The 27,192-nt window shown below is 39.4% G+C and overlaps 1 protein-coding gene, 1 long non-coding RNA gene and 1 pseudogene across 7 annotated transcripts in view; 2 read left to right on the forward strand and 1 right to left on the reverse strand.

Moving 5' to 3' along the window:
* Positions 1 to 24,976, forward strand: part of LOC101102969 (lysozyme C, tracheal isozyme) — a 76,299-nt gene extending 51,323 nt beyond the window's left edge. For 2 of the 5 annotated variants that reach the window (XM_060412809.1, XM_060412807.1), the window contains exons 3-6: positions 19,647 to 19,881; positions 21,058 to 21,222; positions 22,851 to 22,926; positions 24,112 to 24,976. In XM_060412809.1, coding sequence (XP_060268792.1) covers positions 19,662 to 19,881; positions 21,058 to 21,222; positions 22,851 to 22,926; positions 24,112 to 24,178 — 528 coding nt within the window. In that variant the 5' untranslated portion in view covers positions 19,647 to 19,661 and the 3' untranslated portion in view covers positions 24,179 to 24,976. Of the gene's footprint in view, positions 1 to 15,946; positions 17,680 to 19,646; positions 19,882 to 21,057; positions 21,223 to 22,850; positions 22,927 to 24,111 lie in introns of those variants that run through there. The other 3 variants (XM_060412806.1, XM_042246930.1, XM_060412808.1) reach the window with 2 other exon arrangements.
* LOC106991077 (uncharacterized) lies at positions 30 to 19,765 on the reverse strand. 2 transcript variants are annotated; one of them, XR_009599931.1, is made up of 4 exons: positions 19,714 to 19,765; positions 5,097 to 18,582; positions 4,816 to 4,989; positions 30 to 3,087 (listed from the first exon to the last, which is right to left on the reverse strand). It is a non-coding gene; the product is annotated as an uncharacterized LOC106991077 (long non-coding RNA). The 2 variants fall into 2 exon arrangements; XR_009599932.1 differs by having other exon boundaries at positions 30 to 14,591; positions 18,427 to 18,582.
* LOC114114169 (U6 spliceosomal RNA) lies at positions 901 to 1,000 on the forward strand (annotated as a pseudogene).
* Positions 24,977 to 27,192: the final 2,216 nt, after the last annotated feature.

The raw sequence follows: 27,192 nt of genomic DNA on the forward strand, positions 1-27,192 counted from the left end.
TGTGGACTAAAACAAAGGAGACATCCCACTAGAACAGAAGTACACTTTAATTCATTGAAAAGTGCAGCAGTGAACAGAATCCTATGAGGAGCACTTTCTAAGTCAAATGACTCAGATGACACAGAGCCAGGGCAGAAGAACTTCCAGGAACAGATGATGCAAACACCGGAATTCCACAAAGTCAATGGGACTTCAGTGGGGGTAAAACGAAAGAGCCAAATGTTCCCACCAAGTTCCACGGTGCATCAGTTTAAATACTCTTTGCTTTCTCTTAATAAGGATCCTGGACAATTTATCTTCTTATGTTAACAACACTAGTCCTTAGACACTTAAAAATAAATTTAAGAACATTTCTCACAGATTAAGGAATAACTTTCCATGAATACCATTACAACTTTGTACAAAAACCCTAATGCTGTCAATTAAATTATATTTTGCAACAGCACTGTTGGTCAAATTCAAAGATTTTGAATGCTTCCAAAGGCATTCTCTACTTTTCAGTTGTAGGGAATGTTATTGTATCTGAGGGAGGAAGAGCTTTGTAATAGGAAATCTTATAAGGCAAAATCTCTATTCATTCCCAGGACCTCTGTTTATTCTGAATGGTCATAGTTTCCTATCCCCATACATATGGACCTGGTCTTCCTAAAGGAAAAATAACCAAAATTCAAATCAGTATAATTAAGAGAGACATAAAGGAAGCCTCTTGCTGTGGGGCCTTTGAACATACCATTCTGAAAAATTTCGGTGCATTGTGTGGTCTGCTAGACATTTAAAAATAAGTTTTTAACTATAATCTGAGGCTTCTTTATGAAAGATGATTTTAGCACAGATCTAGAATGAAACCATTCCAAAAGAAAGTCCCATCAGAGGCCATTCAAAAATGAGAGGTGCAGTTATTTGCTTTAGCAGCACATATACTAAAATTGGAATGATATAGACATTAGCATGGCCCCTGCACAAGGATGACATAGAGATTAGTGAAATGCTCAATACTTTTTAAAAATTAGAGATACAAAAAAAGGGCTTCAGTGCATCCCCCACCCCCTCAACACAAACAGAAGTCTGCTGAGTGTAAGAGCAGCCCGCGATCTGTGTCACTCTTACCTGCTTTCAAGAACCAGCATCATATAAATGAATAATATGACATCACAGCATGAGACCTGGTAAGAGTTGGTTTCTTTTTATTCTGGAATAACTAGGCCGACTTTCATTAATGTGGGAGCTGACTGATTAATGTTAAGAATCAAAGGATAGAATAAAGCCAATAACCACGCTCAACACTGTCGTTTGCTTTTAGTTACAAACTGTTAGAATTTCTTTTCCTAAAATGTTCACGGCAGAAGTATTCATTTCACTTCTAATTATTACCAGGGTTATTGGGATTGTGTGAGGTAAAGGAATAAACCCAATGGGTATTAACCCAACATGGAGATCTGAAATTGTGATAGAAAGTTACTTATGGCCATGTCTTACAAAGGGCTAAATGCCCAACCTAGGACCTTACATAAAGCTAAAATCAATGACTGCCTGTGTTGGTCAGCTTATAAACCACAGTTCCTCCTCCCCTGCTGCCCCACTACCAATTAGCCTTCTTGTGAAGACAATATAAGAAATGGTCTTCAAGCCAAGAGACAGAAATGTAGGCATTCTAAACAGTGAGAAAACGTCAAGATCTAGTTTTGACAGAGGAATAGTGAACGAAGCCCAAATTACACAAGATTCCAAAAACTCAGGAAGAAATTATCTGAAAGGGAAGAAGCCACATAGCTGGTATTTTGTTGTAGTTTAGTGGCTAAGTTGTGTCCGACTCTTTGTGACCGACAGACTAGAGCCCACCAGGTTCCTCCATCTATGGGATTTCCCAGGCAACAACACTGGAGTGGTTTGCCATTTCCTTTTCCAAGGGATCTTCACGACCATGGGATCGAACCTGGGTCTCCTACATTGGCAAGTGGATTCTTTACCACTGAACCACTAGGGAAGACCAGTTGGTACTTTACATCAACCCTAAGAAATTCTTATATTTTATAACAAATGAACTGAATGTCAGCAAAATGTAGAGGGAGTGTCATAACTTCACACATGGCTCCCAGCTGGGCAGGCACTTACTACACCTATTACAGCCCTTCATCATCCTGTTAAAAGCCCTACCTACAGAAGGCCCTTGAAAACACAGCTTTCACCAACCTTTGGAAGTTCTCTGCTGAAATACTTAACCCACTTCATTTTTCAGATTTCAGAAGACACTCATTCCTTTGATACTCCCTGGTGTTAACCGGCACTCCATGTGGTTAGCAGTCACTGCCAAGTAGATGTCCATTCCCTTCAGTAACTACCTGGAATTAACCTATACCAAGAGAGTGCTACTGTTCTATTTTAACGGAGCACCAGTACAGAATTCCCCCCAAATGAACATATTTTGAATTTGTGACCTTACCATATTATATGAATATTATAAACAGTGTATTTCTATTAATCTAAAAAACAGTGGCCTTTGTTCTTAATCAGATGGTTCAGCTCTGATGGTTCTTCAAGCCATGTGATATTAGTATTTTTGATAGTGAAGTGCTCAATCTGGAATGCTATGCAGGTCCTCTTGATTTTAGGTCAAGCTGGATACCAAAAACATCCCCTCCCCCCCAAAAGCACTGTCATTTATCTGAATAGATTTACAAGTCCAGACTTTGACCACATGGGGAATAACAGAAACCTGGCCCCAGGACAAAAAGGGTTTGGTAAGAACAAAGACCTCAGGAGTCTGACAATACTCAGGAGTATTGTCATCAGCTGAATAAAGGGAACAGGGACAGCCGCTCCTGACACTCAGGCAAAGTTCCCAGCGTAATACATTGCACAAGGAAGTCAGCTGTTAGGGTCGCTTTTCCAAATAGGACTTAAAGCCAGTCCAAAGACCCCTTCCAGGTGTGGTCTTGAAGACTAGCTTCAGACAGCTACTCCAATCACTTCATCAGAAAGAGATGAGCAGGGATCTAACCGCAGAGGTACTACAGAAGCTGTTTTGAAAACCTTTGAGTCCTGACACTGCCATGATTGCTAAACATGAAACAAGGGTCAAACCTATACCTGGGGACAGAAAAAGAAAAAACAATGTGACATTAATTTTCATGAGCCACTGAGTACTTCATTCAGAATATTAACTGGAAAGACTGGCAGGAAGGGATACAAAAGGAACAACTAAATCACCAGAAGAGGATCTAGTGGGAAAGTCTAGTACAAAGCAGGAGTTAGTAATTAGAGTATTCCATCATAAGTCAGCAAATACAATGAAAGTGAAGAGGAGTGGAAAAACAGAAAGCTAGTCTTGATAGATGTTAGGAGAAAAGGTTTGAGCTTTTGTTTGTGTATGTGTGTGTGGGTGGGGGGAGGCAATCCCTAAAGTATAAAACAGCCTGGTGGAAGAATCTAGTCCTTGCTTAAAGCCCTTCTAGTAGTTTCAAAGCCCTGTCATCTTTTACAGTTTAGACACACAGACTGTGGTAGGTACGAGTACAAGCGTGCACCTCAGACAGGAGCTTGAATCTGGCTCATTATGAACTTAGGGTAAGTCACTGACCTCTCCCGGCTGTCGATAAAGCTGGAAGGCAATTCATGTAAAATGTCTGGCACATAAGAACACTTATTTCTCATCTGAGGGGATATCAGAGTCAATGCTGATGGTAACCTGGCAGACATTATGAACACAGACTGGCTGGAGGTTGTGTAGTCTGGAAATAGCATTGTATTTTATTTTTATCTGCCACCTTGTGGGACAAACTAAGTCCCTTAGCATTATTTTAGAGCAGTGCTTGGCCAACTTTGTTCAAAAAAGGACCAGATAAAAAGTATTTTAGGGTTTGTTGGTCGCACAGTCTCTGTTGCAACTAATCAACTTTGTTGCTGAAGTGTAAAAGCCATTTCAGGCAATACATAAATGAATGTATGCATTGTGTTCCAAAAGGGAGTGGCTGCAGTGGGCCTGTGATATCTAGTCTGCTGACTCCAACTCTAGAAAATTCTATAAGCCTAAATGTTTGGTAGGTAAGTATAAGCTACAGCTAAGGAATTTGAAAAAAAAAAACCAAGTGGAGTTTAAATAGCTCAGGCTAACATCACCAAGGCCAGAATCTAGAGTCTTAGCTATAAGCTGTCAGAATGCGAGCAAGACAGTTTTGATTAAAGAAAACCACTGACTTCTCTGGTGGTCCACTGGTTGTAGTTAAAGAATCAGTCTTAAATTCAGGGGTAGCAGGTTTGATCCCTGATCGGGGAACTAAGATCCCACATGTGATCCCGCACGAAGAAACTAAGCCAGCATGCCACAACTACTGAGCACCCAGGCAACAACTAAGATCCAGTGCAGCCAAAGAAATCAATAGACACTAAAAATCAAACAAACCAATTATATGGAAAAGGGCTTGAGAGACAAGGTGTTGTTGAGACCATCTGGACTATGTATGTGATGGAGCTCCATTAAAGCCTCTGTATAGGCCTAAAGATTCTATTGAGTGGGTGCAGAGATCTACTCATCTTGAGGCTGCCTAAGACAAGCTTCTCATAGAAGGAAGCTGAGGCTTGTTGAAGTAAGATAATGTGCTGAAGAGCAACAGTTGTTTTGAGAACAGAGACAAGATGGCAGAATAGAAGGATGTGAGCTCATCCTTTCTCATGGAAACACCCACATCACAACTAATTGTTAACCAAAAAACACTGGAACCTACCAAAAAGATATCCTATACAGCCAAAGACAATGAAGAAGCCATAGCAAGACAGTAGGAGGGGTGCAACTATGATAAATTTAAATTGCACACTTACCAGGTGGGTGATCTACAAACTGGAAAATAATTGTATCACAGAGGTTCTCCCACAGAAGTGAAAATTCTGAACTTTGTGTCAGACTCCCCAGCCTGGGGTTCTGGCATCAGGAGGAGGAGCCACCAGAGCATTTGTCTCTCAAGGCCAGGGTTTGATCACAGGAATTCCAGAGCACTGGGGAAACAGAAACTTCACTTTTGGAGGGTGCACACAAGGTCACAAGTAACTTGAACTGAGACATGGCAGACATAAGGAACACAGACTGGCTGCGCAAGACCTACCTGCTGGTATTGGAGGGCCTCATGCTGGTATAGGCAGAGGTGGGGGGCAGCTTTGGCTCACTGTAGGCATGAAGGCACTGGTGACAGTAGTTCTGGGGAGTACTCACTGGCGTGAGCCCTCTCAGAAGCCGCCATTTTTTCACCAGGGCCTGGCCCCACCCAACAGCCTATAGGCTCCAGTGCTGGGACCCTTCAGACCAAACAACCAGCATGGCAGGAACACAGCCCCTCCCATCAGTATACAGACTGCTTAAAGTCTTCCTGAGCCTATCAGTTCAGCACAGTTCAGTCGCTCAGTCATGTCCGACTCTGCGACCCCATGAATCGCAGCATGCCAGGCCTCCCTGTCCATCAGCAACTCCCGGAGTTCACAGACTCACGTCCATCGAGTCAGTGACGCCATCCAGCCATCTCATCCTTGGTCGTCCCCTTCTCTTCCTGCCCCCAATCCCTCCCAGCATCAGAGTCTTTTCCAATGAGTCAACTCTTCACATGAGGTAGCCAAAGTACTGGAGTTTCAGCTTTAGCATAATTCCTTCCAAAGAAATCCCAGGGCGGATCTCCTTCAGAATGGACTGGTTGGATCTCCTTGCAGTCCAAGGGACTCTCAAGAGTCTTCTCCAACACAACAGTTCAAAAGCATCAATTCTTCAGCACTCAGCCTTCTTCACAGTCCAACTCTCACATCCATACATGACTACTGGAAAAACCATAGCCTTGACTAGATGGACCTTAGTTGGCAAAGTAAGGTCTCTGCTTTTGAATATGCCATCTAGGTTGGTCATAACTTTTCTTCCAAGTGGTAAGCATCTTTTAATTTCATGGCTGCAATCACCATCTGCAGTGATTTTGGAGCCCAAAAGAATAAAGTCAGACACTATTTCCACTAGCTGCCCACTAAACACACGCATTGATACAACACCCCCACCAGAGTGACTAGACCCAGCTCCACCCACCACTGGGCAGGCACCAGCCTCCCTGACCAGGAGCTTGCACAAGCCTCTTAGACGTCATCCACCAGAGGGCAGACAGCAGAAGCAAGGAAAACTGCAACCCTGAAGCCTGTGGAACAGAAACCACAATCACAGAAAGTTAGACAAAATGAGACAGCAGAACAATATGTCCTATATGAGAGAACAAGATAAAACGCCAGAAGAACAGCTAATTCAAATTGAGATAGGCAATATACCTGAAAAATAATTCAGAGTAATGATAGTAGAGTTGATATAAGATCTGGAAAAAGAACAGAGGCACGGATGGAGAAGATACAAGAAATGTTTAAGAAAGAGCTAGAAGATCTAAAGAACAAAAAGATGAACAATACAAAAACTGACATGGAAAATATACTAGATGGAATCTATAATAATAAATGAGGCAGAAAAATGGATAACTGAGCTGCAAGACAGAATGGTGGAAATCACTGCCATAGAACAGAGTAAAGAAAAAAGAAGGAAAAGAGGAAAGGACAGTCTAAGACCTCTGGGACATTAACATGCCAACATCCACATTATAGGGGTCCCAGATGGAGAAGTGAGAAAGAGCCCGAGAAAATATTTGATGAGATAATAGGTGAAAATTTCCCTAACATAGGAAAAGAAACAGTCACCCATATCCAGGAAGCACAGGGAGTCCCACACAGGACAAACCCAGGGAGGAATACACTGAGACACATATTAATCAAACTGACAAAAATTAAAGACAAAGAGAAAATATTAAGAGCAACAAAGGAAAACCAACAAATAACATACAATGGAATAAGATTATCAGCTGATTTTTCAGCAGAAACTCTTCAGACCAGAAGGGAATAGCACAATATATTAAAGGGATGGAAGGGAGGAACCTATAATCAAGAATACTCTACCCAGCAAAGATCTTATTCAGATTTAACAGAGAATCAAAAGCTTTACAGACAAGCAAAAGCTAAGAGAATTTAGTACCACCAGGCTATCTTGCAATAAATGCTACAGGAATTTCTCTAGGTGGGAAAAAAAGCCCCAACTAGAAACAAGAAAATTACAAATGAGTCAGCTCAGTGATCAAGGCAAACATAAAGGTAGGAAATCATTCATATACAAATATGATATCAAAACCAGAGCAGTGTGAAGACTATAAGCAGATATTGGAAAAACATTAGAAATTAGAGGACTAGCAACTTAAAACCATGTTGTTTACATATAGAGTACTGTATCAAACCTCACGGTAAATGCAAACCAAAAATCTACAATAGATACACACACACAGACACACAAAGGAATCCAAGCATAACACTAAAAAGTTAGTCATCAAATCACGAGAGAAGGGAAGAAAAGAGGAAGGGGAAAAACAAAGACCTACAAAAATAAGTCCAAAACAATTTAAAAAATGGCAGTAAGCATATACATATTAATAATTACCTTAAATGTAACCGGATTAAATGCTCCAATCAAAGACATAGACTGGCTGAATGGTTACAAAAACAAGACTCATATATATGCTGTCTATAAGAGACCCACTTCAAATATAGGGAACTGAAAGTGAGGGGATGACAAAAAGGTATTCCATGAAAATCATAACATTATCAGACAAGACAGACTTTAAAATAAAGACAGTTACAAGATACAAAGAAGGACACTGCATAATAATCAAGGGATCAATCCAAAAAGAAGATATAACAATTGTAAACATATGTATGCACCCAACATAGGAGAATCTAAATATATAAGACAAATGCTAACAGCCATAAAAGTAGAAATGCACCATTAACACAATAATAGCAGGGGACTTTAACACCCCACTTTCACCAATGGGTCATTCAGATGGAAAATCAATAACAAAATACAGACCTTAAGTGACACTTTAGATCAGATGCACTTGATTGATTTTTATAAAGCATTCCATCCAAAAGCAGCAGAAGACACATTCTTTTCAAGTGCACATGGAACGTCTTCCATCATTGATCATATGGATCAATAAATTTAGGAAAGCCTCAGTAAATTTAAGAAAATAGAAATCAGTATCTTTTATGTTCACAACTCGTGATTCTCTTTATTCCACAATGAGATTAGAAATCAACTACAAGAGAAAAAAACTGTAAAAATCACAAACACATGGAGGTTAAACAACATGCTACAAAATAAGAGGAAATAAATTTCTAGAGGCAAATGAAAATGAAAGCACATCGATACAAAACCCATGGGATACAGCAAAAGCAGTTCTAAAAGGAGATCACAGCCGTAGAATCTTCCCTCAAGAAACAAGAAAACTCTTAAATAACCTAGCCGAAGGAAATGGCAACCCACTCCAGTGTTCCTGCCTGGAGAATCCCAGGGACGGGGGAGCCTGGTGGGCTACCGTCTATGGGGTCGCACAGAGTCGGACACGACTGAAGCGATGCAGCAGCAGCAGCACACCTAAAGCAACTACAGAAAAAAGAACAAACAAAACCTAAAGTTGGTAGAAGGAAAGAAATCATAACGATGAGAGCAGAAGTAAATGAAATGGAGATGAAGAAAAAAATAGAAAACATCAATGAAACTAAAAAAGCTTGTTCTTTTGAAGATAAACAAAACTGATAACCATTTAGCCAGACTCATCAAGAAAAAACAGAGTGCTCACATCAATAAAGTTAGAAATGAAAAAGCAGTTACAACTTACACCACAGAAATATAAAGGATCATAAGAGACTCCTATAAGCAACTATATGCCAATACAATGGACAACCTGCAAGAACCGGACAAACTCTTAGAAAGGTACAATCTTGAAAAACTGAACCAGAAAGAAATAGAAAATATGAACAATCACAAGCACCGAAATTGAAACTGTGTTTAAAGAACTCACAGTGAACAAAAGTCCAAGACCATATAGCTTCACAGACAAATTCTAACAAACATTTAGAGAAGAGTTTTAATGCCTATTCATTTTAAAACTATTTTTAAAAAATTGCAGAAGGAACTCATTCTATGAGGCCACCATCATACTGATACCAAAATCAGAGAAAAATACCACAAAATAAAAAGAAAATTACAGGTCAATATCACGGATGAAACTGAATGCAAAAATGCTCATCAAAATACTTGCAAACTGAACCCAACAATATGTTGAAAGGATCATACCCAAGTGATCATATGGGACTTATCCCAGGGATGCAAGGATTTTCCAGTATTCATAAACCAATCAGTGTGATATACCACATCAATAAATTGAAGTATAAAAACCATATGATCATCTGAATAGATGCAGGAAAAGCTTTTAACAAAATTCAGCACCCATTTATGACAAAAACTCTCCAGAAGAGAGAACATACCTCAACACAATAAAGGTCACACATGACAAACCTACAGCTAACATCATACTCAGCATCAAAAAGCTAAAATATTTCATCTAAGATCAGGAAAAAGACAAGGATTCTCACCACTTTTATTCAAATAGTATTGGAAGTCCTAGCCAGAGCAATTAGGCAAGAAAAAGATAAGAGGATTCCAAATTTGAAATGAAGAATTAAAACGGATTATTTGCAGATGACATATACAGAAAATCCTAGAGACTCCCAACAAGGAAACTGCTAGAGCTAATAAATGAATTCAGTATAGCTGCAAGATGCAAATATTAAGATAAAATTTTTTTGTTTCTATATAGTAATAAACTATCAGAAAAAATGAAGGAATTTAATAAATAAAATGTAATATTCGTATTTATAATTGCATCAAAAGAATAAAATAGTGCGGCCTTGGCAAACCAACAAGGTGAGCACAGCTGCCTTCCCAAAAGAATAAAATACCTAGGAATAAGTTTAATCAAGAAGGTGAAAGACATGCACACTGAAAATTAAAAGACATTGATGAAAGAAATTGAAGAATACACAACACAAATAAATGGAAAGATATTCTGTGCTCATGGACTGGAACATTAATATTGTTAAACTGTCCATACCACCCAAACTACGATACAGATTCAATGCAATACTTCTCAAAATGCCAAAAGCATCTTTCAAAGAAATAGAACCAACAATCCAAAATTTGGGTGAAATCATGAAAGACTCCAAAACAACAGCCAAAACAATCTTGAGAAAGAAGAACAAATCTGGAGGCATCATGCTTCCTGATTTCAAACTATCAAAGAGACATTAATCAAAATTCTATGGTTGCTGTTTAAGTCGCTCAGTCTTGACTGTTCAGTCGTTCAATTGCGACCGATTTTTTGCGACCCCATGGACTGCAGTATGCCAGGCTTCCCTTTCCTTCACTATTTTCTGGAGTTTGCTCAAACTCATATCTATTGAGTCAGTGATGTCATCCAACCATCTCATCCTCTGTCGCCCCTTGTCCTCCTGCCCTCAATCTTTCCCAGTATGAGGGTCTTTTCCAGTGAGTCAGCTCTTTGCATCAGGTGGCCAAAGTCCTGGAGCTTCAGCTTCAGCATCAGTCCTTCCAGTGAATATTCAGGCTTGATTTCCCTTAGGATTGACTGGTTTGTTCTCCATGCTGTCAAAGGGACTCTAAAGAGTCCTCTCCATCAGCACCATAGTTTGAAGGCATCAATTTTTTGGTATTCAGCCTTTTTTTATTGTCCAGCTCTCATATCCATACACAACTACCGGAAAAACCATAGCTTTGACTATATGGACCTTTGTCAGCAAAATTGTCTCTGCTTTCTAATACACTGTTTAGGTTTGTCCTAGTTTCCTATAGACATAAAAACAGACATATGGAGCAATGGCACAAAATAGAGAGCCTCATGCATATATGGTTTGGTAATTTAAGACAAAGGAGCCAAGAATATCCAGTGGTGAAAGGAGAGTATCTTCAATAAACAGCTCTGGGGAAACTGGCAACCACATGCCAAAGAGTGAAACTAGACTACTATCTTACACCATACAGAAAAATTAACTCAAATGGATTAAAGAATGCAAAACTAGCAACCATAAAAATCCTAGAAGGAAATATAGGTTGTATGTTGCTAGACATCAGTCTTGATGGTGATTTTTTTGAATCAGACTTCATAAGCAAAAGCAATAAAAACAAGTGGAACAACATCAAACTAAAAAGCTTCTGCACAGCAAAAGGAAATCACTGACAAAATAGAAAGGCAACCTACTGAATGGGTGAAAATATTTAAAATCATAGATGAGAAGGGGTTAGTATCCCAAATATGTAAAGAATATATATAACTTAATAGCAAAAACCAAAGAATTAAAAAATAGGCAGAAGATGTGAATAGTTTTTCAAAGAAGACATACAGATGGACAACAGGTGCATGAAAAGGTACGGGTACATTTTCAGCCCAACCACTCATGAGGGAAATGCAAATCAAAACCCCTGGAATATCACCTCATACCTGCTAAAATGGCCACCCCAGCAGTCCATTGGTTAGGACTCGGTGTTTTCACCATAGAGATCTGGGTTTAGTCCTTGGTCTGAGAACTAAGGTCCTGCAAGCTGTGCAGTGTGGTATGGCCAAAACAAAAAACAAACACACACAAACAAACAAAAAACCAGGATGTGAAGGAAAAGAAACGCTTGTGCACTCTTGGTGGGAATATAAATGGATATCGTCACTGCAGAAAGCAGTATGGAGTTTTCTCAAAAAATGAAAAATACAACTACCATATGATCCAGCATTCCCACTACTGGGTATTTATTTGAAAACAATAAAACATCAATTTGAAATTCCACTTTCACTGCAACATTATTTATCATAGCCAAGGTATAGAAGAATATCTATCTATCCATCAATAGATGCATGGATGAAGAATACGTACAAATACAATAGAATACATACATACAATGGAATACTTTTCTGCCGTAAATAAAAGAATGTATTTGCCACTTGTGACAATGTGGATACCCCTTGAGGACATTATGGTAAGTGAAATAAGTCAGAGAAAGACTGATTTCACTTATATGCGAAATTAAACAGGAAAGAAACCAAGCTGGTATAGGGAGAACAGATGGTTGGTTGCCAGAAGTGGGATAAGTGGGTGGAGAGTGGGAGAAATAGGTGAAAGAGGTCCCAATGTACCAACTTCCAGTTATAATACAAGTCATGGGGATGTAATATACAGCATAGTGACTATAGTTAACAATACTCTGTTGCATGTTTAAAATCTGTTGAGAGTACATGTTTAACATCCGCATCCCAAGAAAAAAACTTTGTAACTAGCTTTGGCAATGTATGACTAATATAATGACCAAACCTGATTTACCAAGGGAAACTGGGACAAACCTTTTGCCAAAACCTATCTGATTGTAGGTACCTGGACAGGGCAAAGCTCTCCAGTGGTAGAGGCTAAATTCGTCTGCAGCCTCTCTCTGCCCCTGACACAAGGCCCACTGGTGCATTCAGTCCTCCAGTTTATGAGTACTCATCACGGACTAACTACATTTGCTTTGTTTCTTAACGTGAAATTGTAAGAAAGTCTAATTGATCAACAGCCTTGCAACTGAGGTCTAACTAAAATCCAATTAGCCATGGGCAGGGCACAGGGTAACATATACATAGAACTCTCCTTTCCAGGGCTAAGTGAGGCAGGGCAGGGAGTCTCTTTGCAGGCTGGCCGTTGCTCTCAACTGTGGAAGTAATCTGTGTAACAAGAGAGAACTGTGTACCTGGACATACCTCTTCAGTCTATGAAATACTCTGAAGAGCTCTAAGATTTACAGTTATTAGTATCTGAAAAAACATGGGGTGCTTGATAAAGTAGGAGATGCTCAGGGCTTAGTAGCAGCTTTGGGGTGAGGTACAGAAGAATCTTCCTTTCAAAAGTCAGCACCTCCAGTAGTTCTGGAGGTGGTCCGTAAAGAAATTGGGTAATGACCTCACTTTTGTCTTGAAGTATGATCCAACAGATCTTAAACACCAGCTTTTCCCAATTATAAGCTACATAGAACTTTTCCCCTAAGAACTACAGTGCCTCTGCTTGCCTCACCTTGCTTGCAAAACAACAGAAATTTTAAAAGCAAGCCAGGGGTGGAGGGTGGCACGAAGTGACACAGGCATGACACAAGGGACAGAAACACCATCCCCGGCCTCACCCACACCCTGCACACTGTCTTCCTTGAAGCACGTACCCTTCCCAAACACACAAACGCCTGCAGAAAATTTGTCTGGAACAAAGGCAATGAGGCTTGGGCTTTTCTGAAGGATGACAGTCAAGTTCCTGGATTTCTAATCCTGCCATGTAAATTCTCAGACAAGCATCTTTCATCGTTGCTGTTGTTACAGTCACTAAGTCATATCTGACTCTTTCATAACCCCATGAACTGTAGCCCACCAGGCTCCTCTGTCTATGGGATTTCCCACACAAGAACACTGGAGTGGGCTGCCATTTCCTTCTCCAAGGGATCTTCCCAAGCCAGGAATCAAACCTGCGTCTCCTCCATTGGCAGGCTAATTCTTTACCACTGAGCCAACAGGGAAGGCTCCATCTTTTATTAATCAGGCATTCAGAGACATGCTCAGTTTTACCTATAAGTCATGGACTTGGAACATTTTCCTTGAGAGATCACACATGTAAGGAAAAGATTTGAATTTAAGCTATCGCCTCAGAATTCAAAGATTCTGACTTGTGGCAAGACACCTCAGGGTGCTACTCCAGAATGACTAGAAGTTTAGCAGATTTTCTCTCACTTGAAAATCAGAACGGCCTCTCGAGCAGAGTCTCCTAGAACTCTTCAGAGAAAAGGAACTGCACAGGGTTTAATTAATCTCCTGTGTCCACACGGGGTGGCTAAAGCAAGGGGAGGGTGCACATGCCAGGCCACAAGCAGACCTGTGGCTGCTGAAGAGAGAGGAGCATCCACGGTAAGCCTTGTTGCCTAGAAAGATCAAAACCAACTCTCCTGGATAAAGGGACTCCCTCCCAGACACAAAGCCAAAACCTAACTTCTATGACGTTTACAGACTCCTGATGTTTTCTGTTTGTGTGCAAACTTTTAAAAACGCAATTCTCACCTTTCTCAGAAAATAGAAGAGGAGCTTTCTAAGTTCAGCAGCTACCAAGTGAGTAGCAAAGAACTTTGGAAACCATAACTAAGATCAGACACTGTAGCTAGTATAGGGAGGTCTGTCCTCTACCTGGTCATTCTAATCTTGTAGAATTAAAGAGAAAGATCTGCCGAAAATCAAACCAAAATGATACCAAACCCCCAAAACTTCCTCAAATCCAACAAAAATCAGAAGCTAAAAACCTGCAGATGGAATTAATACAGTTCACTTGACAGTTATTTATCCTGCCCACTCCTTTTGAGCACCATATCCACCATCAACCCCCTGCCCCATATCTCCCCCAATCTTTATAAAAGCTGTTTTCTTAACTCAGCACTTAATGAAGCAAGTACTGATTCACTCCAGACAAGTGTATACTTTCAACAGTTTGCATAATCAGTTTCCTGAGTTTCTTTAGAGAGGCTCATTCTTGATGAGGAAGTAAAACTCCAGCCTTTGCAAGTATTTGGTGGCTCCTGGGAACTGTGACTTCTCCCAGAAGCTTTCTTCTCCTGGATCCAGGGAATTCCCCTACTAAAAATGAGCACAACGAACACATTATTTGATTATCTGCCCCATCATTTTCTTGCAGAAAACAGAACCTATATACGAAAACACAGGTAGGCGTCTCCTTTTCTGTAACTTAGAATACTCACTTAAATGGAATGCTAAGTGAATAGCAACGACAAAAGGATGATACAGCACTCTGACACCAAGCCTGTCCTTCCACTTCCCGCAGATCCTAACTCTACTAACTGGCCTGCTTTCAGATGAACTTCCTGTTAGAGGCACTCTGATGGGCCTTTAACAGGTAGTTTTGCTGAAGTGTTGGGTGGAGCTTACAGGAAAAGCAGGTGGACAGGCAGGGGGGCCTTTTACTCACACCCAGAGGGGCTGTGGGCAAACTGCTGTACTTCAGTGAATTTCTGTTCCCTCATCTGTAAAATACCAATGTTGACAATACCTTTTTCAAGGTGGGTTAAGTGAGCTAATACATATTAAGCTATTTAGAATAACACCTGGAACATGGCAAGCACTGTCTGAATTTGCTATTACAGTAGAGAAGGTCCCCAACTTCATGTTTGCTCTTGTTTTTCAACTTTATAACAGTATGAAAGTGGTACGCATTCAGTAGAAAATGTGATCTTTTCCCAGGCTAGTGATATTTTTTGTTTATAAGAGTAAACAACCAATATACTTACAACCATTCTGTACCCAGAAAACCATTCTGTCTTCCACTTTCAGAAGTGTATTCAATATATTACATGAGATATTCAATACTTTGTTTTAAAATAGGCTTTGTGTTAGATGATTTTGCCCGACTATAGGCTAATATATCTATCCCGGGAAAGTTTAATGTAGGCTGGGCAGAACTATGATGTTTGGTCAGTTAGGTGTATAGTATACATTCTTTGACTTACTATATGTCTCATTTACAGTAGGATTATCAGAATGTAACCTCACCGTAATCAAGGAAGACCTGTAAATAGACTCCCCTTTTTCAATAACCCAGGACTCCTGATTAAGATCACCGGACAGAGTCCCAGAACACTGAAAATCTTGAGAACTAATCTTACATCATAAACAATATTCATTCATTATCAACTGTTAGCAAATTGCTAGGGCAGGAAGCTAACACATTTTGAGGGATTTAAAATTCCCAAACATTCCCGCTACACCTTGAGATGAACTTACAAAAGAATAGCTTTATAAGAGTAGTTATATTCTGTTTGTATTATCCCTAAATTCAGACGTTGACATCCTAAAGCCCCAAAGATGATATATTTGGAGGTGTGGCCTTTGAGCGGTTCTCAGGTGATGAGGGTGCGGCCTTCATGAACGGGATTCGTGTGCTCCTAAAACAGACCCCACAGAGACCCTTCTACCTTGTGAAGAACAGCAAGAAAGCACTGGTAATGAACCAGGAAGAGGACTTGTAGAAGAATCCAATGTGCTGGTGCCTTGATCTTGGACTTCCCAGCCCCCAGAGCTGTGAGAAAGAAACTTCTATGGTTTATAAGTTTAAAGTAAAAGTAGAGTAGTTATTTCTTATAACTATTATAAAAGAATAGCTGGATCTAAACGGTGTTTCTTGCAGGATGGAACAAGTTAAGTATACCCATTCAGATGGCTGAAGCATTTTACCAATATTCGTGGAAAAAATTTTTACTTGTCTTTAATAGATAATCTTATAGAGGCTGTGGACAAAATCTGAAGAAAGAGCTTACGGAAATGTCAAATAGCAATTTGTTTTTTTTTTTTTTAAATCTGTCTCTCATTTTTTTGTTTTTTTGTTTTTTTTTTTTCCCAGTTCCATGTTTGCTTTAGCCAACATTTATCTTTTAGGATGCTTACATTTCAAAGGCATGGTAAGGTCAATATTTCCAAGGGACTAAGAAAGAATTTCGAAAAAGGAACACAGAGGCATATTTGCCTATTACCAGAAATCTAGGATTATTACCATAATGTTTTTCTTTTCTTTAATGGTTGGATAAGATAGCTCAATCTTTTTTTTTTTCAGTAATACCTGTCCCAAATATGGGAAAGTCTGGACCTGGTGGGGTCAGCTTACAGAGGAGGGGACAGTCTATCAAGACTTTCTATGCACTTTCTTGACCTTCGTCAAATCTGTTTCCTCACTATCAATATTTCCATAAGTTTCACACCAACTTGAGTGCCATCTGCAGTTCTTGACATTTGGTTCTCTGATTGTCCCCTCCTAAACATGTTAAGGAAGTGTTTTGTATATATACAGCCAAGGTATTCTGTGTATACTTCTCTCTTCTTTTTTCTTCTTCCTTTCTCTTTCTTTCTTCTTTAATCTGATCTTCCTATAGGTACCAAGAGGACATTTGTTTAAGACTAGAGCTCCCTTAAAAATCCTTTTAGCCGGCTTCCCTCGTGATTCAGTGGTAAAGAATCTGCCTTCCAATGGAGGAGACATGGGTTTGATCCCTAATCCAGGAAGATCCCGTATGCTCCAGAGCAACTAAGCCTGTGCACCACAACGACTGAGCCTACGTTCTTGAGCCCAGGACCTGCAATACGGAGCCCATGGATTCCAACTCCTGAAGCCCATGTGCCCCAGAGCCTGTGGTCCAGACAAGAGAAGCCACCATGATGGGGATGAGAAGCCCACACCCTAGAGAGCAGCACTTTCTCTACACGACTTGAGAAAAGCTCACGTAGCAATCAAGACCCACGACAGCCAGAAATAAATAAACTTAAAAAAATCCTTTTAGAGACCCCCTGGTGGTAAAGTAGTTAAGAACCCTGCCAATGCAGGAGACTTGGGTTTGACCTCTGATCTGGGACGATTCCACATGCCGTGGGGCAACTAAGCCCATGCGCCACAACTACTGAGCCCACGCTCTACAACTACAGAACCTGGGAGCCTGGATGCAGCCCATGCTCAGTAACAAGAGAAGCCACTGCCATGAATTCACCCACTACAACTAGAGAGTAGCCCCTGCTAGCAGCACCTAGAGGAAGCCTGAAGACAGCAACGAAGACCCAGAGCAGCCACACATAAATAAGTGAATAAACAAATAAAATGTAAAAAATCTTTTAGGTGTAAAAGTCCAAATCTTCACTATATCTACTTCAGTTCTGACTCCAACCTGTGAGTATTTTTATGGCTTAAAACCAATATTAGGGTTTAGCCATGGATACAAGTGGTGTTCTCTAAGAAATGTAGCCTTCTCAAGATGCAGAGCCTCTGCAGAGAAAGCCTAAGAAAGCACAGACCTTCCTTGTCTCAGGTGACAAATAAACCTCTATCTCTCACAAAGTGAGACATCTTAAATCACCCACCTCCTAACCTGGGTTACCAGCAAAGTGATAATGCTGTGTGACTTTTCCCCTCAGAAGCAGGCAATGAAGGTAGAGACCAAAAAGGCCCCTTATGAATTTGGACACTTTATTAAGACACACTTCCCTGAGAGCCAGCTTGTTTGGACAGAGAATGCTGCCTGTCACTTCATGCCTTAGGCTTCTAGCTGGCTGCTGATGCAAGTAGAACAGAAACCTGTACCCCACAAGGGGCAGAAACCAGAGGGCACATTCTCACTGGTTATAAAGCCAAGCTCTCAATACAGAAGATAAAACAAATGGAGAATCTCATCTGATAGTTTTTCATCCTTATGATAAAGGAGAACATGACTCTACCTGGGAGGCCAAGAATCAGTAACCATAGGTATTGATTACCAAAATCAGATTCACAAGAGTCATGATTCAATATCCATTTTCACAAATGTTTTTCTCCTGCCACTGTGAATTTGGAAAGGGACAAAGAGAAATCTTTCTCCTTCTCTCTTGACTAGGCACTATAGACAGAGAGTTGCGAGACTGACATGGTAAGATCTCTTACCTTCTGTTGGTCTGTTGTCAGTTATCCCGTATCTCAACTGCAGTCTCCAGGGAGAGTGGAGTATTCCAGCCTTTCAGAGTCCCATCCTCATCACTAGAAACTGTACAGGAGGAAACATGTGTTTCCTTTTACCCTTTTCATTTTTTTGCTGGCGCTCTGTAACCAAAGACAGATTAACAAGAGAAAAGTAAACAAGTATATTAACATATACATCTCATGTATACTTGTAAGTAATGCAGGGATGACTAACTCAAGGAGAAAGCTAGAATGTGGACTTACAGATTATCTTAACCAAAGAACAATATATTTTTAAGTGAGCAACAAGACAGAGAACAGAGTACTAGGCTTCCAAGAGTTGGAAATTGTGGGGCAATAAATACATTAAGAAAGAATGGAAGATAATAGCTAGTCAGTAAAGGCTCTTTTGCAGAGTCCTCAGGTGCTGCCTTGGGGCTGATAAGTGTGTAGTGTTTTAAGTGATTACTTTCTGCACAAATTTATGTTTTACTTCCAGAAAAGTAGAGGGAGGAAGGGGACTTTTCTTGAATCTGCTTCTTCTCAACTGCCTTCAGCTCAAAATAATCCTTGTGCCAAAGGGGAAGATTTTGGGGTGGCATGATTCTGCTATTCTTTTGTAGGTTTTACTATACTGTTTTCTTGCTTTACAATGACTCTTTATGTTCTAACATGAAAAAGTGAAGTAAGACATTGTCAGAAAGGACTTAGGAATGTTCACATGAGGCTTACTTATAACAGTAAAATATCGATTTACAAATTAAGAACTGAGAAACAACCAAAAGAGTCAGTATAGGAATCCATGATCAACGTGGTGCTTTAAAAGCTATATGCCTATCAGAACAACAGGCAGTGTGTCACATTCTTTGTGGAAAGTGTACATAAAATAATTCTAAGTGAAAAAGATGAAGACAACATAATGAAAGCACATCAAAAACTGAATGCAAATGAATGTGAATCAAAGATGGGAGCAATTTTCCATTGTGTAATATGTTCATTCAGGTTTTTTTTCCTCCTAGTTGCTCAAATTCATAATAAAATAGGAGGAAGTTCCTCTTTGGGCAATAGAGCTAATCCCACTTCTTTCTGAGCAATGTCTTCAAGCTATATCATTTCATTATTTTCTTGCAATTAACTCTTAGGACATCAAAACTTTTAGTGTAAGTGAAGCAATAAACAATCCCTGCTTTCCACATGTCTCCAAGGGTGGAGCTCCCAAAATGGTCAGAAAAGAAGGACGTGAAAAGATGTTAAATACCAAGTCCAGCTCACCTGGTCAACTTGGACATTTGGCTTCTGTCAACATGAAAGCTCTCCTTATTCTGGGGCTTCTTGTCCTTTCTGTTGCTGTCCAGGGCAAGAAATTTGAGAGGTGTGAGCTTGCCAGAACTCTGAAGAAATTTGGATTGGCTGGCTACAAGGGAGTCAGCTTGGCAAACTGTAAGTTAACTATTCTTCATCCTTCCAAATAGCCAGCTGTGGAACAGATACGAATTGAGGAAGAAGAAGAAAGGGACTTTGAGTGAATGGCTTTTCTTTTTTTTTCTTTTCTTGAAGGGTTTGTACATTTACAATGGCTCAAAACATCAGCTCAGAATCAGATGTACCAAGGGAAGGAATGAGGCATGGGAGGGTCAAATTCTACACCATTCTAAGCATGCCAGGTCTTGCTGTACTCCTCTAGTGCCGCTAAACTTGCCAGCTGGCACTTGTAGGGTGACTACAAGATATACTTCAGCCCTCAGCCATTTCCAGCTGGGAATCTGGGTTCTGCAAGCAAGCGTAAGGCAGTATTTTTGTCATTTTTAATCCCCCTACCATGATGCCCGGTTTTTAACAGCCACGTTTTATAAAAAATTACATTGAACTCTTAGAACAGGGACTATAGGAACCTATTTCTCCTCAGTCAATATCTACATAAGGATCCCTGAAATGTAGCATGAGATAACATTCTATTATTCTGACTCTAGTTCATTAATTATTTTTCATTTTCTTGCACAGAATTCAAGATGTGCCTTAGGAAAAGTTCCCTTGTATTTCAGTCCATACCTGTCAATGTCAACATTGTATTTTTCAGAGTGAATTCAGACAGTTCTGCTCCATAACTATTTTTCAGTAAATGAGCAAATGGCTAGATGGATGGATGGATGACATAGTCTTTCCTGTCCTATGAGTCTTATTGTCTGGATTGTAATTTGGTATCCAAATTAACCTTTAGGTATCATAAGAAATTTTCTTTCTCCTAGTAAATCCTTATTTTTCCTAGTACAAAGATTTTTTCATTAGCATATGCATCTGCTGCTAGTGACCAAACCCATTTAACCACTCTGTTGATTTTTCTATTCTAGGCTCAATCTTACCTGGGGCATGGGAGCAATGGAAGACACAGCTAGTTTAATATTTTTTACAACGTGTTATCTTGTTTCATTAGTATTAGCAAATGATTTGCTAACAAAAGGATTCTCCTAAGGGCCCCTAACACCAAATGTTAAAATATTTACAAGTAAAATATATCTTTATGCTTCTAAATTAAGTCATTAGTAAAATAGAATTGTGCTATGAAAGATAAGTCATATGCTGTTGCTGTTTATTACTAATAATATGTTTTTTTTTCAGGGATGTGTTTGGCCTATGGAGAAAGCCGTTATAACACACAAGCTATAAACTATAATCCTGGAAGCAAAAGCACTGATTATGGGATATTTCAAATCAACAGCAAATGGTGGTGTAATGATGGCAAAACCCCAAAAGCAGTTAATGGCTGTGGTGTATCCTGCAGTGGTAAGATAAGATAATGTTGAGGGATGGCACAGGGCCCATTTGGTGGTACCTATAAGAAGAGAGACTTAGTACAAATGAAAAGGTCTTGAAGAGTTCATGAGACCCAGAAAAACTCCATCTTAACTTCTAGAAACTGCTTTATCATCTACCTCATAATTCCTTAAGTAAGAAATTAAAAAGTTGGTATCATAGAAGGTTGCTGTTTGCTGACATACAAGAGTTGGAATGATCTATCACTGTATTATAACTGGACATGTTGATGCTTTGTAAAGAACAATGCCATTCCTACTAATTTACCTGGTTTGGGAGAGGTTTAGGGATAATTTAGTTGTGTAGTCTTTTTTTAAATTTTGTCATATTTACTTCTTTTATGTATATATTATACAGTAGGGTTTTTTTTTGCTGAGTGATTTTAAAGTGAATTAGAAACATTATCACATTGCATTCCTAAATTCTTTAGTTTGCATATCTAAAACATACACTTCCTATTTAATCACTGTCATTCTAACAAGTTAATATATGGATTTGTTTTTAAGTGAGGTGAAACAAATGTTCTATTGAGTTCCTTTTAAAACTGAGATAACATATGCAATAGTTAGGGCTTCCCAGGTGGGGCTAGTAGTAAAGGACCCTCCTGACAACGCAGGGGACATGAGATAGAGGTTCAATCCCCGGACTGGGAAGATCCTCTGAAGGAGGGTATGGCAACCCACTCCAGTATTCTTGCCTAGAAAATCAACATGAACAGAGGAGCCTGGGGGGCTAGAGTACGTGGGGTCGCAAAGAGTCACACACACACGTGTGCACATCAATATTTATTGCATAAAATATTGGAGAAGTATTGCAAATTTGATATTGTTTCATTTTTAATATTAAAATTCCTAATAAAGAAGATTAGTTTCTGGACATATCTTTTATATACAGTTAGTTTAGTTTAAAAAATTATTTGTATTATACAATAATCTGTGGTCATTGAATAAAAGTTCTACTACCCAGAGACTTATGACCACGGTAACTTGTGGTATCCACATCTTCTTTCAGAATACACATCACTCACGTACATGAATGTAAAAAGCTATATAATCCACATCTGTACCCACATACAAACCTGTAAGCAATATGCTTCAACAAAAATGAAATTGTGCTACTACTTTACAATTTGCTCACTATTACACAATATCATTTTTCTCAACAAATATCAATCTTATTAATTTTTATTAATCTAACTCTGTATTAATACATACATCTTGGGTACCTCACTTATTACTTTTCTTTTTTTGGAATAAATTTTCCAACTGCTGAGCAAAAAACTGCTAGACTGGTTTCTGCTTGTTTGTTTTTGTTTTGTTTTCACAGTGTCCAGTGAAAAAAGAACCTTCTGTCATATTAGTTAACAGTTCCAGAGTTTCCAATGACTTTGGCAAATGAAAAACAGAATGCTTTATTTCATGCCAAATGGCATAGAATGGAGAGAAAGAGTTTTCTCCCAATATTCACAGATACAAGGACTCTTAAAAAGATAATTTTAGTTGTTCTTTCCTCAGCCTAAGAGAATAAAGCTGGCTGAACCTAAAATTTACATGAATTTCTGTGAACGTTGTCCTCATTTCTCACCACCTCTTTTTCAGCTTTGCTGAAAGATGACATCACTCAAGCTGTAGCATGTGCAAAGAAGATTGTCAGTCAGCAAGGCATTACAGCATGGTATGTTCTTTTTTTGTTTTTGTTTTCCATACAGTGTTGTTAAGATGTAATTGACACACAGCACTTCATAAATTTAAGGTGTACAGCATAGTGACTCACATACATCATGAAATGATCATCACAGTAATTTTAGTGAACATCCATGATCTCAACGGATACAAAATTAAAGAAACACAATGCAATACTGTTAAGCAATTATCCTTCATTTAAAAATAAATTTAAAAAAATTAAAGAAACAGAAGAAAAAAATTTGTGATAAAAAATCTTGAGATTTATTCTCTAATCTCTTTTCATATGTAAGACACAGCAGTGTTAATTATATTCCTCATGTTGTACATCACATCTCCAGTGTTTACTTATCTTATAATTGGAGATTTGTAGTACTTTCCAATGCTTTCATCCAATTCCCACCCCTCACCCCACCCACAGTATCCACAATTGGTAACCACAAATCTGATTTCTTTTTCTGAGTTTGTTTGTGTTTCAAGTATAATGAACCTTCAACACTATGTAAGTTCCCTTCACAGAGCAAGATATGGGTTAAGCATTAAAGGAGAGATCTGGGGTCTTCCCTAGTGGTTAGGATTCTATGCTTTCAATGCAGGAGGAGGGGACTTGGTACCTGGTTGGGGAACTAAGATACCACAGGCCATGTGGTGTGGCCAAAAACAGGGGTGTGTGGGAGGGTAGGGAGCAGTTTTATCTTACTGTTATGAGAAAAGTGTGGGAATATTCTCTAAGACCAAGGGAATTGAAAATTGAAAATCTAAAACATTAAGATTTATGCTAAACAGTGTATTACATAGAAACAATCTACTTTAACCTCAATGTATTTGAAGGACTTCCAGAGTTTTTAAGATTTTCCACACTCTACCAGTTCCTTGTCATCTCTTGAAATTATTTTTGAAAGTAAGTAAATATGGAACACGCTTTGCAGTTGTGTTGTGGACTACCCAAGACTCAACATTTGTGTTCAGCATTCTGTGCTCTAGTGAAGCCTTGGGGAGATGTGAAGGCCTTGGTATACATGTTTCCAATTAATAAATAAGCAACATTTGGATCTGTCTGTATCTTGTATTTCATGTACTGATTAACTATTTTGTTCTCACAAAGGATTTGAAGTTTGTATAACACAATGAAGATATGTTTCAATCTTATCATCATTTGTTCCATCTTTCTTCATAGGGTGGCATGGAAAAACAACTGTCAAAACCGAGATGTCACCAGTTATGTTAAGGGTTGCAGAGTGTAACCGTGGAGTTTTCATCTTCAGCTCATTTTGTCTGTTTTTCATATTAAAGAAATAACAGTTGAGTAAAAGGTTATACTAGCACTCTTTCAAACAAATAATGTTTTTACAGAAGCAGGAGCACGTGGTCTTTCTTCTAAGAGGCTTGATGTTTACCTCACGTGTTTATTTGATATTAGGCCTATAAGATTTTTCAGCTTGCTAACAGAACGAATGCTGGTGAATATTTGTCTAAAATCTTCCTTATCAAATGTATCTCTAGTACATTTAGTTCTTCAAAGGGATAACCCAGACTTAATCTTGAATGATATAACTACTTCCCAATATTCAAGAAAATATAACACAAGAATATCTCTAAGCAAATGTATCTTAGGCAAAATCCCACCTGTGTAGGCATGTGAACTCTCATCTGTTCAGTCAAAAAGAGCAGAACGTCAAATGGCTAAAAATGGGAACAGCCCCAATCAAGAATTTTGTTTTCATAAGTGTGACCTTTGGTTTAAATGTTTTAGTAGAAATGGTGCATTTACACAGATTTTTAAAAATAAACTCACAATTGATACATCCACCTATTTTAGCCTTTATAAAGAACTCATTTATGCATCCTGCTGATCCTGAGGAATATAAAGAAGGATTAGATGAGCTGTTGATTGTCCTTAGTTTTATTAGCTTAAATTCATGCATTATGACTAAATTCAGAGGCAGATGAGTTTGCAAGCATTGAATTAATTGCTATTAAACTGATGTGAAATTATGCATGTTGTAAAAGAAAAACATTTTCATTAAACGCTTTGCAGTTCATACCTTGTCTTCCTTTGTTTAGAGCCATTTAATGCCTCTGAAGAAATACGTGTGTACTGGGAAATAATGATCTGACACTTAGTATTTCCTACATCCTCACCTGTACTGAAACAGTACTGCTAGAGAAATCCATAAGCATGCTGATATCTTACTTATTGTTTTAAATTTTTAATCTGTTTTGGCTGTGCCACACAGCTTCTGGGACCTTAGTTCCCCAAGAGGGCTTGACTTCTTACTCTAAACAGTGAAAGCACAGAGGCCTAACTGTGGAACCACCAAGGATTTCCCCTCACTTAAAATTCACAAAGACAAATCTCAAATGGGCCCTCAAGTCTACCTGGTCATCACAGTCACTTCTCTGAAATGCTTCTGTGTTGGTGTCCTCACTCTCCAAAATGACTGTCCCTGTTTACTTCTCTGTTTTCAAAGTCCCAGCACACACACCAACCACTGGCCTTCCATACTCTGCTCTCAGCAGATGACTTTCGAGTCTGTCTTACAGTTAAGTCATCTGTCAGATGATATCACACTGACAGAAGAGAAGCAACCTCATACAGAATACTCCCCTCCTGGCCAGCATAACAGAGCTAACATCTTTCCCTGGGCCCATCCTCCCTTCCTTCCCCTTTATCACTGGGATGAAGGGCCTCTGCTCCTCAAATGACAGTCTCCAAATACAGTCTTCATCACAGCCCTCTCTCTACCCCAGTTTAGGCTGAGGGTTTCCTGCATCCTGAATTTCTCCCCTTTGCTGGATCATGCCCATCACTGAATGAGCTGCCCTGGTAACGTTTCATCTTACAAAGAACTCTCCATAGGCTCTATATAACCCTCTAACTGCTTCGGCCAGTGCAGCAGGTAGGGATCAAAAGTGGTAGACGCAGAGTTTGGGAACAATAAACTAGAGTCAGAATTAAAGTTTTAAAGATGGGACCAGGGGACTCAAGACCTCTTAGATCAAGAGCCCTGTTCTTCGGAGCATCGCTTTTATTTAGTGTCTTGGCAACAGAAAGCATCTGTGGTGTGGCGATGAAGTCAGCCTCCTGTGTCCCCAGTCATGTCTCCCATTTTATTGATGACTTTAAACTATCTTTGTTATTTTCTTATACAAGGGGTATCGTCTAGCTGGAGGGCATAGACCTGCATATGGAAAACATCTTGGGAAAACATCTTGGTGTGTGCACAAGCAGTGATGTGAACTTGCGCTGACCTAGTGTTCCAAGGGCCACATCATGTTTTTCCTTAGATTAGCAGGGCATGATGACCCCAACTAATCAACCTGATGTACTTTTGTTTGGGTTATGCTGTATTGTTATATTTTGCTTTTATTCTTTTCCCATGGTGATTTTCTCATGGCTTAGCCAGAGCAACGTGTGGCTGACTATTAACCCCTGCAACCAACTACAACATTTTCGACTCCCTTTTATAAAAACACTTCTAGGGTGAGATATCTATATTCACTCACTCCACATCCTCACCTCCCTTTCTCTTTTCATCTCTTCTTCATTTGACTGCTGTCCTCACTCAGCTGAAAACGCCTCCAACATGACTCCTCCCAGGATGCCTTGGGGCCAGTTCTAGTGATCATCTGGTTTCTGTTCATCCTACCTGATCTCTCAGCAGGATTTGACAGAGTGGACCACTTGCTGCTTCTGAAAACTTTTTCTTCCTCAGCTTCTCCTGCTTTATATTCTGCCTCACTGATGGTTTCTTCTCAGCCCTTTTTGGCTGGCTGTTTCTCTGCTGATCGATTTTTAAATGTTGGAGCATCCCAGGGCTGAAGCCTATAACCATAAGATAGACGTGTTTTATCTATTCATATATTTGTCTCTTTCGAAAGAGAGTGTTTTCTACTTTTTGAAGTGCTTCTCTGATAGCTCAGTTGGTAAAGAATCTGCCTGCAAGGCAGGAGACCCCAGTTGGATTCCTGGGTTGGGAAGATCTGCTGGAGAAGGGATAGGCTACCCACTCCAGTATTCTTAGGCTTCCCTTGTGGCTCAGCTGGTAAAGAATCTGCGTGCAGTGTGGGAGACCTAGGTTTGATCCTTGGGTTGGGAAGATCCCTTGGAGAAGGGAAAGGCTACCCACTCCAGTATTTGGGCCTGAAGAATTCCATGGACTGTATAGTCCATGGGGTCACAAAGAATTGGAAATGACTGAGCAACTTTCACTTTTCTTTTTGAAGTCTGAAATAATCTCAGTTTCCCACCAAATTT

This window comes from Ovis aries, chromosome 3 (assembly GCF_016772045.2).
Source record: "Ovis aries strain OAR_USU_Benz2616 breed Rambouillet chromosome 3, ARS-UI_Ramb_v3.0, whole genome shotgun sequence".
Taxonomy (NCBI): domain Eukaryota; kingdom Metazoa; phylum Chordata; class Mammalia; order Artiodactyla; family Bovidae; genus Ovis; species Ovis aries.